The 12,476-nt window shown below is 42.9% G+C and overlaps 1 protein-coding gene across 9 annotated transcripts in view; it reads left to right on the top strand.

Annotated features, from left to right (window-relative positions):
• LOC106585767 (ras GTPase-activating protein 1) overlaps positions 1–12,476 on the top strand; it is a 48,506-nt gene that overhangs the window by 21,604 nt on the left and 14,426 nt on the right. For all 9 annotated transcript variants that reach the window (XM_014172358.2, XM_014172360.2, XM_014172357.2 and 6 more), the window contains 9 exons: positions 4,194–4,346; positions 6,132–6,267; positions 8,051–8,121; positions 9,595–9,712; positions 10,007–10,038; positions 10,656–10,708; positions 10,939–11,089; positions 11,364–11,442; positions 11,564–11,687. In XM_014172358.2, the coding sequence (XP_014027833.2) occupies positions 4,194–4,346; positions 6,132–6,267; positions 8,051–8,121; positions 9,595–9,712; positions 10,007–10,038; positions 10,656–10,708; positions 10,939–11,089; positions 11,364–11,442; positions 11,564–11,687 (917 nt within the window). The remainder of the gene's footprint in view (positions 1–4,193; positions 4,347–6,131; positions 6,268–8,050; positions 8,122–9,594; positions 9,713–10,006; positions 10,039–10,655; positions 10,709–10,938; positions 11,090–11,363; positions 11,443–11,563; positions 11,688–12,476) is intronic.

Here is a 12,476-nt window from a genome sequence, read left to right as displayed (position 1 = left end):
CTGACTCAAATGGAGGATTTAAATAATTTGCTTGCTATGCTTCCTTCCGAAACTGTCAAGACACGACATTGCAGCAGCCACTAACTCTGTCTGCCCGCACTATGCTGTGTGTGAAAGCTCTCTGGGTTTCAGATAGGAGCCTCCCATCTAGTCCTCAACACTAAATCTACCCAACTCTCTTACTCTTTCTCATGACTGGTGTGAATTTCTGACTTTGCATTAAATTAGTCTTGCTTTTTCACTTCGTGCCAGCTGCATATGTCACATGCTGGAAATGGAGGCCCTCTTCTATCATGTTGTTGAAGTGAAGGAGCCTCTGTTGCCTGCTGTCATGTGATGTAACTCCCTGTACCTGGGCTTCCTGTGAGAAAGGGGTACTTAGACTCTGAGGAGAGTGCCTGCTTCCACTGTGTGAGTGGGTGAAGGTTTGTTTTGATTTTACCTAGCCTATTAGGTGAAGGACATTCATGTTTGCATGACCAGTCAGTTTTATTGTTGACAAGTTTAGTTTGTTATTTTAGTGCACAGTACGCAGGATATAGAGCAGCCTTATTTTAGGCTTTTTTTTTTTTTTTTTAAGAGTAGTGCTTAAGGGTTAAACTAGTAGTTGCCTGTAGGAACAGCCAGAGCAGAGCTTCACTGTGCTGCTCTTGATTCATGCACTGGCACTACGAGGCATTCCTCAGGCTGATAAAACCAGCGTGTCCTATCGCTGCTGTTGTGGTTTATGTTCATACCCCATTCATCAACACCCTGGCTAACCCCGGCCTCCCCCACCCCTCAAAACGTGCTAACGTACACCTATATAAAAAATAAGCTTGTGCATTGTCATAGGGTGTAACAACTTCTTAATTTTGATAAAACATTGCTTAGTTTCCATGCTTTTGTTGCTTTGAAAGTAACTGTATGCAGCAGCTTGAGTAACTTCTAGCTGGTTACTGCACATAGGTCGGTGGAATATTTATAGACGTTTTAATTTTAAGTATGGGAAATGGAAAGTGTTTCTACGCGCTCATCTCTCAATGAATAAACTTGCGCACACAAGCGTTTTCAGACGTGGTGGGAGTGGAACTCTTATGACGGGTGTTGCAATGAAAAATATGACAAGCATCGGTCTAACACTAAAAAGGAACACTGAAATTATTCAATAATAATCTGTTTGCAAGAGTGGCACTTTTTAGAATGTATGCAAGAAAATTTGCCCAAAAAACATTCACACCTTGGCCCCTAGGCTAATCAGCCATCTCTTTCTACTCACACATCCACAATCAGACACCATAGTGACTATAACGGCTATACAGACAGTTCTGATCTAAGGCAATTCAATTCTCTCCAGTGCAGCTACAGTGTAGTTTAGCAAACCTGGACGTCTGTCCAAGCCACAGCTGGCCAGTACAGCTCCGCTTCGGAAGAAAGACTCACAGCCTGGGGGAGTTTCAATGTAGGAACCCACCTGCCTTAGCATTAACACTCTGTGAATCTGCACAGCAGCACTGAGTTTACTGTGGACCTTTTTATGAAGCAGTCCTTTGACCCTATCCTCACTGGAAGGTTTAATAAGGAAGTCAATCCATGCACAGCTCTCATTCTGCTTCCTCCGGATGGAACCCCCACTGTCTTCTGGCCTGTAAATTATGATGATGAGAGGATGTTCTGTGCACATATCTCATGGTGCAGGTAATGTGTGTGTTGGCAAGCCGTGTGTTGTTCCCTTTACAGGCTGAGGGGTTAATAGTTGCTGGATAAATAATGAAAGAAACAACCGTGACCGACAGTGGAGATGGAGAGGGAAAAAAAAAACTTGGAGCTGCTGCATCTTTAGTGGAATCACAACCCTGGTTGTGCTGATATTCTTTGACCCCGAGCTACAAAGCAGACTGTGCATAGGCAAACACCAAATGACTCACCCCTGGATCAGACTCTTTCCTCTGCTGTTATTGTGTTGTCGTTGTTTCAGATTGAGACGGGCAGGATATTTGCTCTATGCAAATGTTGGGTGAATAATATGGTTCTCTATACACTAGGAAAGATGCATTTGAAATGAGAATGATCATGAATCAATTTCAGCAGTTCTTTCAGAGTTTGAAATTACAGTAGGCTTAGGCCTGCTTAGACACTTGATAAACCCATCTTTTCTATATATATATATATATATATCTATAGATCTTTTTAGTTTAGGCAGATGTTGGAAAGATGCTAAGTCAGCAAAAACTCGGCTGTTTGGAGGATCTCATTAATGAAGACCTGAACATCCAATTCAACAGCAATACTGTTGGTTCAGGCCAACATTTATCTTCCACCTCACCATTTGAAGGCATTGTACTATAGTCAGTCTCCATGCTGACAGATGTCTCCATGCCCCTATATACATGACGGGCTACCAGTACGAGATAATTGAGGTAGATATGTACATATAGGTAGAGGTAAAGTTACTAGGCAACAGGATAGATGATAAACAGTAGCAGCAGAGTATGTGATGAGTCAAAGGAGTTGGTGCAAAAGGGTCAATACAGATATTTTAACTATTTAGCAGTCTCTCAATCATGCGCTCACTTCTCACATCTGTCTTCCTCAATCTCTCCATCAAACTGCCAGTCTCTTAACCCCCTCCCAGGAGCTCCACTGGCCTTTTTCCCCATCCCCACACCTACCCACACACCAGACTTCATCGCTCTCATTTTTTTTTTTACAATAGCATACCCCTGCTCCTCTAAACCAGATGGGAGCCCTTAAAGTCTTGTTTGAAAATAACTGTGACAACTCATTTATCTCACCTCCCCAGGCCCCCCCTGTTCTGAGGCGTTAGCCCAAAATCTGGGCCAACGTGTATATGTTTCACTCATCTGGCGGGAACTAAGTCGGTGAACTGCTGAAACTTTAACCAGTGGTAGAAAAGCTTCTGTTTGACTAAAAAAGCAGCCTGCTTTTAATGGTGCGGCTGAAGCTTAAAAAGCTTTTGTCGTTTACGCTCCGTTCCACTCTCCTCTCGCCTGTTTTAGTGGCTGCTCTATATAGGGAGACTAGAGGGTAAAATCTTGGTGCAGTTTCTTACTAGCTTAATATTTCAGAAGATGTCAATGTAATGTTATGCTCACACTCGCTGTTGACTTGAGAATTGACCCTAGAGTCCTAGACACTTTCTCAAACTCAGTGGTGTCTTTTAAACGCATAACATGAATAGTGGTGATCCCTACATGTTTTGGCTAGCATAGTTTGCTGGCATTTAGGTGTTGTCTAGTCTACATAAAACTAGATAAGGGCATTCTATCAAGTCCAAGAGCAAGGCCGTATACTACGATCTCTGCGAGACCAAGAACCCCAAAACAAAGCCTAGTCCCAAGTCAAGACTATAACGTAACAGACCCAGCCTAATACAGGGTTATTTTGAGCAGCAGGCTAGGCCTATTTGTTTGCCTTGAATCAGTCACAAAGAATCCCTGTGTGGTTGTTAGGGTTTTATGAATGAGTGTTAGTAAAGAAGAAATGTTCTAATTTATAAAACTCTTGATTCAGACCTTTTTTAGGAGACCTGGATGAATGAGTGTTAACCACTGAATGATTACTAATGATGGACCAACGAGTTAAATGTTCATTGAATATGTGACTCCATTGAGTCTGTGTGGGAGCGGATGGCTGTAACAAACTGAGAATGGTTTGAGATGTTGGGAACTGAAAGAGTTCATGTGACTGAATGGAATAGCCTAAGCTAATGATAGATGGGGTGAACAGTGGAGTGGGTGTTTGGATGAATGTGGTAAGTCAATTTATGAATGACACTGCAGCACAGTTAATCATAAATTCTGTGATTTTTATTTATTTATTATTCATATTGTTTTACAAAGTGAACCCAATTTGAACTTGCACAGCTATTAGGCTGATTTATTTTTACAGCACAGAAAAGTGTTCCACTTGTTTTTGAATATAAAATGTGTTTGAATCACATTCTGGCTAATGTCACGCCGTGCAACAAGCCTACATAAAGACTGTTTGTGTGTTACTGTGCGTATGTCCCTCCCCCCTCGAGTTCTCTCAGGTGGTATGCTTCATAGAACACAGCCTTAGTGTTGACAATGTCTCCCAGAGAGAGAAAAAGTATAATATTTTGAGCTGAATACAGAGGCCAAAATGGGGTACATGTAGGCCTAGGTATCCAAGGTTGACGATGTCCGTCCCTCCCTCCCTTTGTGTTTTAGGTGGTACCATGGGAAGCTGGACCGGACCATTGCTGAGGAGCGGTTGCGGCAGGCCAAGACCCCTGGCAGCTACCTCATCAGGGAGAGTGACCGCCGGCCCGGCTCCTTTGTCCTGTCCTTCCTCAGCTTGACCAGCGTGGTCAACCACTTCAGGTCAGTCAAAGCATGCGCACGCGCGCACACAGAGTTAATTAATTCACAATGCAATAGTCATGACGCAGGTCAATCGCACAGATGCAGAAGTATGTCTCCATGACCTGCATATCGTGGGCTACAAACCTTTTTTTGTAGACCCGTGCTTCTTAAGCTTTTTTTCAGCTCGAGACCCAAACAAGAAATTAACCGCTATCCCGTGACCTATCCCCGTGGGGTACAGATACAGACGCTATGAATACTGCACAGACCACTGAGTCTAAGTTTATAGCCTTAGCCACCATGTCTCTAACAGCCTGCATCACAGAGCAGTTCAGAAAGTGAGCCAATGCAGGTGTTAGAAATAACATTCAGGATCCCATTGCTGGCTCCTTTGGGGCAAGTGCGTGGGTGAAGGTGAGACTTGTCTTTGACAGAGGGGTGTGTGGGTGGACGGCCCGGCAACCATGTTTCCGATTACCAGCAGGCAGGACATAACCTCCACCCCCTCATTATCTTTTGGGGCTCTGGTAGTCTAGTGGTTAGAGCGTTGGGCCTGTAACCAAAAGGATGCTGGATCGAATTCCTGAGCTGACAAGGTAAAAATCTGTTCTGCCCCTGAATAATGCAGTTAACCCGCTGTTCCCCGGTTGGCCATCATTGTAAATAAGAATTTGTTCTTAACGGACTTGCCTAGTTAAATAAAGGTGTAAAATTTTTTATAATAATCCACCCCCTCATCTTGGTATTGGGTCTCCATCAGACATTAGCCCCTGACGACACTACCCACTCGCATCTACTGAAATGTGGAGAAGTTTTCACAGCACTCCTGGCGTGAAGTTTTCTGGGTTTCTCCAGTGCTTTGGATGGCTTTCTGAGGCTGTGAGAGTAGATGTTAGTCAGAACATGCATGCAGCCATCCACAAATAGCAGTTCTGTCTGCCCTATCTAGGCTCTGTGTCCACAAGACTGTTGGGTCCTTTTGTAGCTCAGTTGGTAGAGCATAGCACTTGTAACGCCAGGGTAGTGGGTTAAATTCCTGGAACGACCCATACGTAAAATGTATGCAAGTCGCTTTGGATAAAAGCGTCTGCTAAATGGCATATTATTTATTAATACCTTCAGGGTGTGTGCACTGTACATTCAACTGTATTTATTCCAGTGAGTTCGATATCTGTCGATAAGGCCTGGCCTGCATTCATGACATCAACCCCGCCTGGACCAGATCAACACCAAGCATTTCAGTAGACGATTGATTAACCTATGGGGAAATGATGACATCTCATTCACAGCATTTCTTTACAGAGACATGATAGCATTGATGCTGGAAACCCTTGTGGAATGGTATTAGGAAGGCAAGGTTAAACAATAGCCTAACCATGGGAAGATGTCCTTGAATGGTGTCTAATCTACTGTACATTAGTCAGACAGAGATTTGCTCAACAGATGAGCTGAGACTGAAGAATTATTCTGGGCTCCCCACTGTTAGCTGGCTCGCCAAGACTTTAATCATGCCATTGTCATCATTACTGGAGTAATTTCACACCAGACTATAATCAGTTGAGTCACGATAGTTTAATGCATCTGTTCTCCTTTTTGTTTCATCGATCCCAGGGCAACTGGGCCTAATTTTAGCACTGTGCTGTTCTGCTCTTGTACTTTTTGATGGTTTGAGTAGAATTTGTGGAAAGTGTAGCCTAGTTATTTCTGCTGATTTGAATTGTTCAAACTGTCAATTTAATTTAGGCCTTTATTTTCATACTTAATATTTAATATTGTGCTCTGTGTATCTGTGCATGTTTACAGGATAATCGCCATGTGTGGAGACTATTACATTGGCGGGCGCCGGTTCTCGTCCCTGTCGGACCTGATTGGTTATTACAGCTATGTGTCTTGCCTGCTGAAAGGTGAAAAGCTGCTATCACCCGTGGCTCCCCCAGAGGTAAGATTCCATTACGCTCAAGAGTAGAAACGGAGGTTAGATATTAATTTTTTTTCTTCCCCCTACATACTCAATGTACAGTGCCTTCAAAGTGTTCACACCCCTTGCCTTAACATTTAGTTGTTATAGGCTGGATTTAAAATGTATTAAATTTAGTTTAAAAAATAAATAAAAAAATTGGTCACTAGCCTACACAACACCCAATAATGTCAAAGTAGAATTATGTTTTTAGAAATGTTTACGTAAGTGTCTTGGGTCAATCAGTATTCAACCTCTTTGTTATGGCAAGCCTAAATAAGTTCAGGAGTAAAAATTTACTTAACAACTTAAATAAGTTGACTCACTCTGTGTGCAATAGTGTTAAACATTTTATTTTTGACTACCTCATCTCTGTACCCCACACATGCAATTATCTGTAAGGTCCCCCAGTCGAGCAAGGAATTTCAAACACAGATTCAACCCCAAAGACCAGGGAGGTTTTCCAATGCCTTGCAAAAAAGGGCACCTATTGGTAACCTAACAGTTGTGGCTACTTCACGTGGTGTATTGTTTTCTCTACCTTCTTGCCCTTTGTACTGTTGTCTGTATCCAATAATGTTTGTACCATGTGTTGCTACCATGCTGGGTTGTCATGTGTTGCTTCCATGCTATATTGTTGTCTTAGGTCTCTTTATGTAGTGTTGTCTCTTGTCGTGATGTGTGTTTCTGTCTTATTTTTTAAAATCCCAGCCCCCGCAGGAGGCCTTTTGGTAGGCCGTCAATATAAATAAGAATTTGTTCTTAGCTCACTAGCCTAGTTAAATAAAGGTGAAGATTGGTAAACATTTAAAAAGCAGACATTGAATATCCCTTTGAGCATGGTGAAGTTATTAATTACACTTTGGATGGGCTATCAATACACCCAGTCACTACGAAGATTACAAGCGTCCTTCCTAGCTCAGTTGTCAGAGAGTTATGAAACCGCTCAGGGATTTCACCATGAGGCAAATGGTGACTTTAAAACAGAGTTTAATGGCTGTGATAGAAGAACTGAGGATGGATCAACAATATTATAGTTACTCCACAATACTAACCTAATTGACAGTGAAAAGAATTAAGCCTGTACAGAATAAAAAGTATTCCAAATATTCATCCTGTTTGCAACAAAGCACTGAAGTAATACTAAAAAAATAAATGCAAATAACATTTCACTCTGGTAGGCTAGAGACAGGAAAATAACCTAATTTATGTGTGGAACCAATTTATACAAATCTTTCCATACAAACATTTTCCTACCAAACTGGGCATGAACTATAAACAGTAGCTTACTGCTAACAAAGGAGCTATAGAATAATATAGTAGTGCTTCTAGAAAGAAATGGCTAAATGCAAAAGGGAAATACAACGTTTTAAAATATGGCCAGATTAGACAGTGTGCATGTTCGTGACAAGTGAGCAGAAATCCACGTAGTCATAGTGTGAGAGAGAATCTATTTTAGTACAAAAATGTATTCAGGCTGTAACACAACAAAATGTGGAACAAGGCAAGTGGTATGAATACTATCTGAAGGCACTGTATCTGGGAGATATCTGTCCCTACTGCCCCAACACCCCAGGCCATATTTCATAACTACTCTCAAGAGAGAACCCAGGAAAATACTAATGAGAGGTGTCCTGGAGGGTGTCTAGGCGAATACTTTCATTTGGATTGCTGAGGGGAGGGTTTGAAGATTTTAGTGGAAGCATTGGTTAATAGTGCAGTTGTTTTAAATAGTGTGCTTGTGTCTGTCTGTGCTCGTGTGTAGCCTGTAGAGGACAGGAGGAGAGTGAGAGCCATTCTTCCATACACCAAAGTGCCAGAGACCGATGAGATCAGGTAAGCCCTACAAGAAACCTACAAAGACACATTTATGGAATGTGAGTGCGTGTTTGCCTTGTTGAAGGAGAGCACCGAAAAGCACATAATCGGAATAATACAATACCTTAGCAAGACCCAGCACACTAACAGGTGAGTCTCGATAGTCTTCGTCAGATCTGAGAAACATCTTTCTGAATCCAAGCCTTAACACAGAGGTCACTGCTAGCTCAATCTTAGCTGGCTGGATAGAACCATGCAATCTTTATTTACAGTGGTGTTGTGTAGCTTACAGAAGACACCTTGTGGTGAATTGGTGCTACTACACCCAAACATTGCTGCGGGGACTTGCTTCCATTCAGCCAAGAGCATTAGTGAGGTCCGGCACTGATATTGGGCAATTAGGCCTGGCTCGCAGTGAGCATTACATTTCATCCCTAAGGTATTTGATGGGGTTGAGGTCAGGGCTCTGTGCAGGCCAGTGAAGTTTTTCCACCGATCTTGATAAACCACTTCTGTGTGGACCTTGCTTTGTGCACAGGGGGCATTGTCATGCTAAAACAGGAAAGAGCCTTCCCTAAACTGTTGCCACAAAGTTGGAAGCACAGAAACATCTAGAATGTCATTGTATGCTGTTGCGTTAAGATTTCCCTTCACTGGAATTAAGGGGCCTAGCTCGAACCATGAAAAATTGCCCCAGACCATTATCCCTCCTCCACCAAACTTTATAGTTGGCACTATGCATTTGGGTAGGTAGTTCTCCTGGCATGTGCCAAACCCAGATTTGTCTGTCTACCAGATGGTGGAGTGTGATTCATCACTCCAGAGAGCGTGTTTCCACTGCTCCAATGGCGGCAAGCTTTACACCACCCCAGCCGACACTTGGCATTGCGCATGGTGATATTAGGCTTGTGTTCAGCTGCTCGGCCATGGAAACCCATTTCATGAAGCTCCCAACGATCAGTTCTTGTGCTGACGTTGCTTCCAGAGGCAGAGGCTTCAGCACTCGCTCTGTGAGCTTGTGTGGCCTACCACTTCGCGGCTGAGCCGTTATTACTCCTACATGTTTCCATTTCACAATAACGGCACCTACAGTTGACCGGGGAAGCTCTAGCAGGGCAGAACTGACTTGTTGGAAAGGTGGGATCTAATGACGGAGCCACGTTGAAAGTCACTGAGCTCTTCAGTCGTTCTACAGCCAATGTTTGTCTGGAGATTGCATGGCTGTGTGCTCGATTATATATTTTTTTTTTTTTTTTTTTTTTTTTTATACACCTGTCAGCAACCGGTGTGACTGAAATAGAATACACTAATTTGAAGGGGTGTCCACATACTAGTTCAGTCGGCGATTCGCTGTAAAGCCTCAAGGAACCCCATGGCCTTTAGATCTCTTAACTAAATAGACAATCATTATTGAGAAGAACAGTGTTATTTTTTGTGTAAAAGGAGATGTGTAGCAAAACATTGACCTGTTCCTCCCGTCCTGTCCGTCAGCTTCCTGAAAGGGGACATGTTTATCGTTCACAATGAACTGGATGACGGCTGGATGTGGGTGACCAACGTGAGGACGGAGGAGCAGGGCCTCATCGTAGAGGACCTAGTGGAGGAGGTGGTGAGTTAAGATCAGTGCTCTGCACAGGCTTAAGATCAGCCCTAACCAGACACCATTCACTTGGTTTGTGCCCCAAACGGTACACTATGTTGTGCACTACTAAAGTAAATATGGTACCATTTGGGGAAACTGTTGTGGTTTGCCATTTGAAAACGCCTTCAACTTTTACATTTTTTTTGTTTTGTTTTTTTAACCCAGGTGGCAATGGTAGCTATTTTATAAGTATTTTCTGTCTATTAAATTTGTCATTACTGCTCCACTGATTGGTTGAACTGACATTGTTCTTGTTTTCAGGGACGGGAGGAGGACCCACATGAGGGCAAAGTGTAAGTTTGGATATATTTTTATTCTCCTAGGTGGCCATACTATCCAACAACACCCCCCCCCCATATTTTTAGACAGCCTATCATTGGAAGTTCATTATATCCCCACCTTCTGGCTGCCTCTATGCACGCAACCCATGGTTACAATATCTTCTATCCAACATATGTTTTCCTGTTGTGCAGGGAAGGGTAGTGTGGGGTATACAGCATATGTCGTTAGTGACGTTGACATAGTCCATGTTTGCATCCATGCGGCTAAGCGAGTCTCTATGACGTAGTTAGTGACTCTGATACAAACACAATCCGGCTGTATTTCTAGGTGTGTTTATTTTGTTTGCCAGCCTCCCAAAGACGGACTGTAGAATGTGAAATAAATTTCACAAATCGAGCATCAATTTATTTTTCTTTTGTTTTAGTTAATTAATTCACAGACTAAGGTTGCTTTGTGATGTCACAATTGACCAAGTCCAACAGGATCTATGAAGTTGTGATTCATCATCCCAGACTGACCTAACCCTTCTAAAACCCCTCACTGCCCCTTTTTAACCTAGCACATATTGATCTGTCGGTTCTCTTTCCCTCTACTCTCTCGCTCTCTCCAATGGTCCATCCTGTCTTAGCTGGTATCACGGCAAGATCAGCAAACAGGAGGCCTATAACCTTCTGATGACAGGTACCACTATACTTTACATATTACGTGATCCTCACTATAACCTTCTGATGACGGGTACCACGGGTAAACTCTCTCTGCACAGTGGGGGTTACGTTCCCATTTCTATGTGATCTTGTTATCAACACAATGTTCTGTTGCCAAAATATATGTTCCGATAATGTATTGGTAGTAAAACATCAATATTAAACATGTTAATGCCAACAATATCAGTGAATTTCTCTCTCATTTAGTTGGTCAAGTGTGCAGCTTCCTGGTCCGGCCGTCAGACAACACACCCGGGGATTACTCACTGTTTTTTCGCACTAATGAGAACATCCAAAGGTTTAAGATATGCCCCACCCCCAACAATCAGTACATGATGGGGGGGAGGTACTACAACAGGTATGTCTGACGGGGGCTCATACTGTCTCCCAGTGCAGTAACCATCAACCATGAGGCAGGCATTTTAATAGAATCAGAAAATAACTGGTTAGGAAAACCCTGTGGCCTTAACTATACTTGTGTAAAGATGTTGCGATATCCAGGTTTACAGTCCCACATAGAAATATAGCTTATACAGAAAGTACTAAATACTATTAAGTCTGAAGCGTTATGATGGTCACTGCTGGTCAGTAGAAATAACTGATGTGCTCAGTCTCTTCTCTCTCTCTGACAGTGTTGATGACATTGTGGACCATTATAAGAAGGAGCAGATCGTGGAGGGCTACAACCTGAAAGATGCTGTTTCGGTGCAGGTAAACCTGAGTTCAGACACCTCCATAGTTGTGCAACCCCTGTCATATCACTTTCAGAAGGCTATAGATTTACATTTTATTTAATTCTGTTGTTTTATTGACATACAAACATGAATTTCAGCACCAGGAACAAGTGCTCTCAGACTTGGTGGACGGCAAGGAGATCTATAACACTATCAGACGGAAAACGAAAGATGCGTTCTACAAAAACATTGTCAAGAAAGGCTACCTCCTATTCAACAAAGGTACAGTTGAAGTCTGGAATTGTGCCAGTGGGTCAGAAGTTTACATGCACTAAGTCAAATCAAAGTTTATTTGTCACGTGCACCGAATACAACGGGTGTAGACTTTACAGTGAAATGCTTACTTACAGGCTCTAACCAATAGTGCAAAAAAAGGTATTAGGTGAACAATGGGTAAGTAAAGAAATAAAACAGTAAAAAGACTGGCTATAAAAGTAGCGAGGCTACATACAGACACCGGTTAGTCAGGCTGATTTTTTAAAAGTAGTATGTAGATATGGTTAAAGTGTGTGATGTGATGAACAGAGTAGCAGTAGTGTAAAAGAGGGGGTGGTGGGTGGCGGGACACAATGCAGATAGCCCGGTTAGCTAATGTGCGGGAGCACTGGTTGGTCGACCCAATTGATAGTATGGACATGAATGTATAGTTAAAGTGACTATGCATATATGATAAACAGACAGTAGTAGCAGCAGCGTAAAAAGAGCGGTTGGGGGGGCACACAATGCAAATAGTCCGGGTAGCCATTTGATTACCTGTTCAGGAGTCTTATGGCTTGGGGGTAAAAACTGTTGAAAGCCTTTTTGTCCTAGACTTGGCACTCTGGTACTGCTTGCCATGCGGTAGTAGAGAGAACAGTCTATGACTGGGGTGGCTGGGGTCTTTGACAATTTTTAGGGCCTTCCTCTGACACTGCCTGGTGTAGAGGTCCTGGATGGCAGGCAGCTTAGCCCCAGTGATGTACTGGGCCGTAGGCACTACCCTATGTAGTGCCTTGCGGATGGAGGCCGAGC

This window comes from Salmo salar, chromosome ssa24 (genome assembly GCF_905237065.1).
Source record: "Salmo salar chromosome ssa24, Ssal_v3.1, whole genome shotgun sequence".
Taxonomy (NCBI): Eukaryota; Metazoa; Chordata; class Actinopteri; order Salmoniformes; family Salmonidae; genus Salmo; species Salmo salar.
The sequence above is the reverse complement of the archived record's forward strand: the minus strand, read 5'-3'. Positions and strand labels throughout refer to the sequence as shown.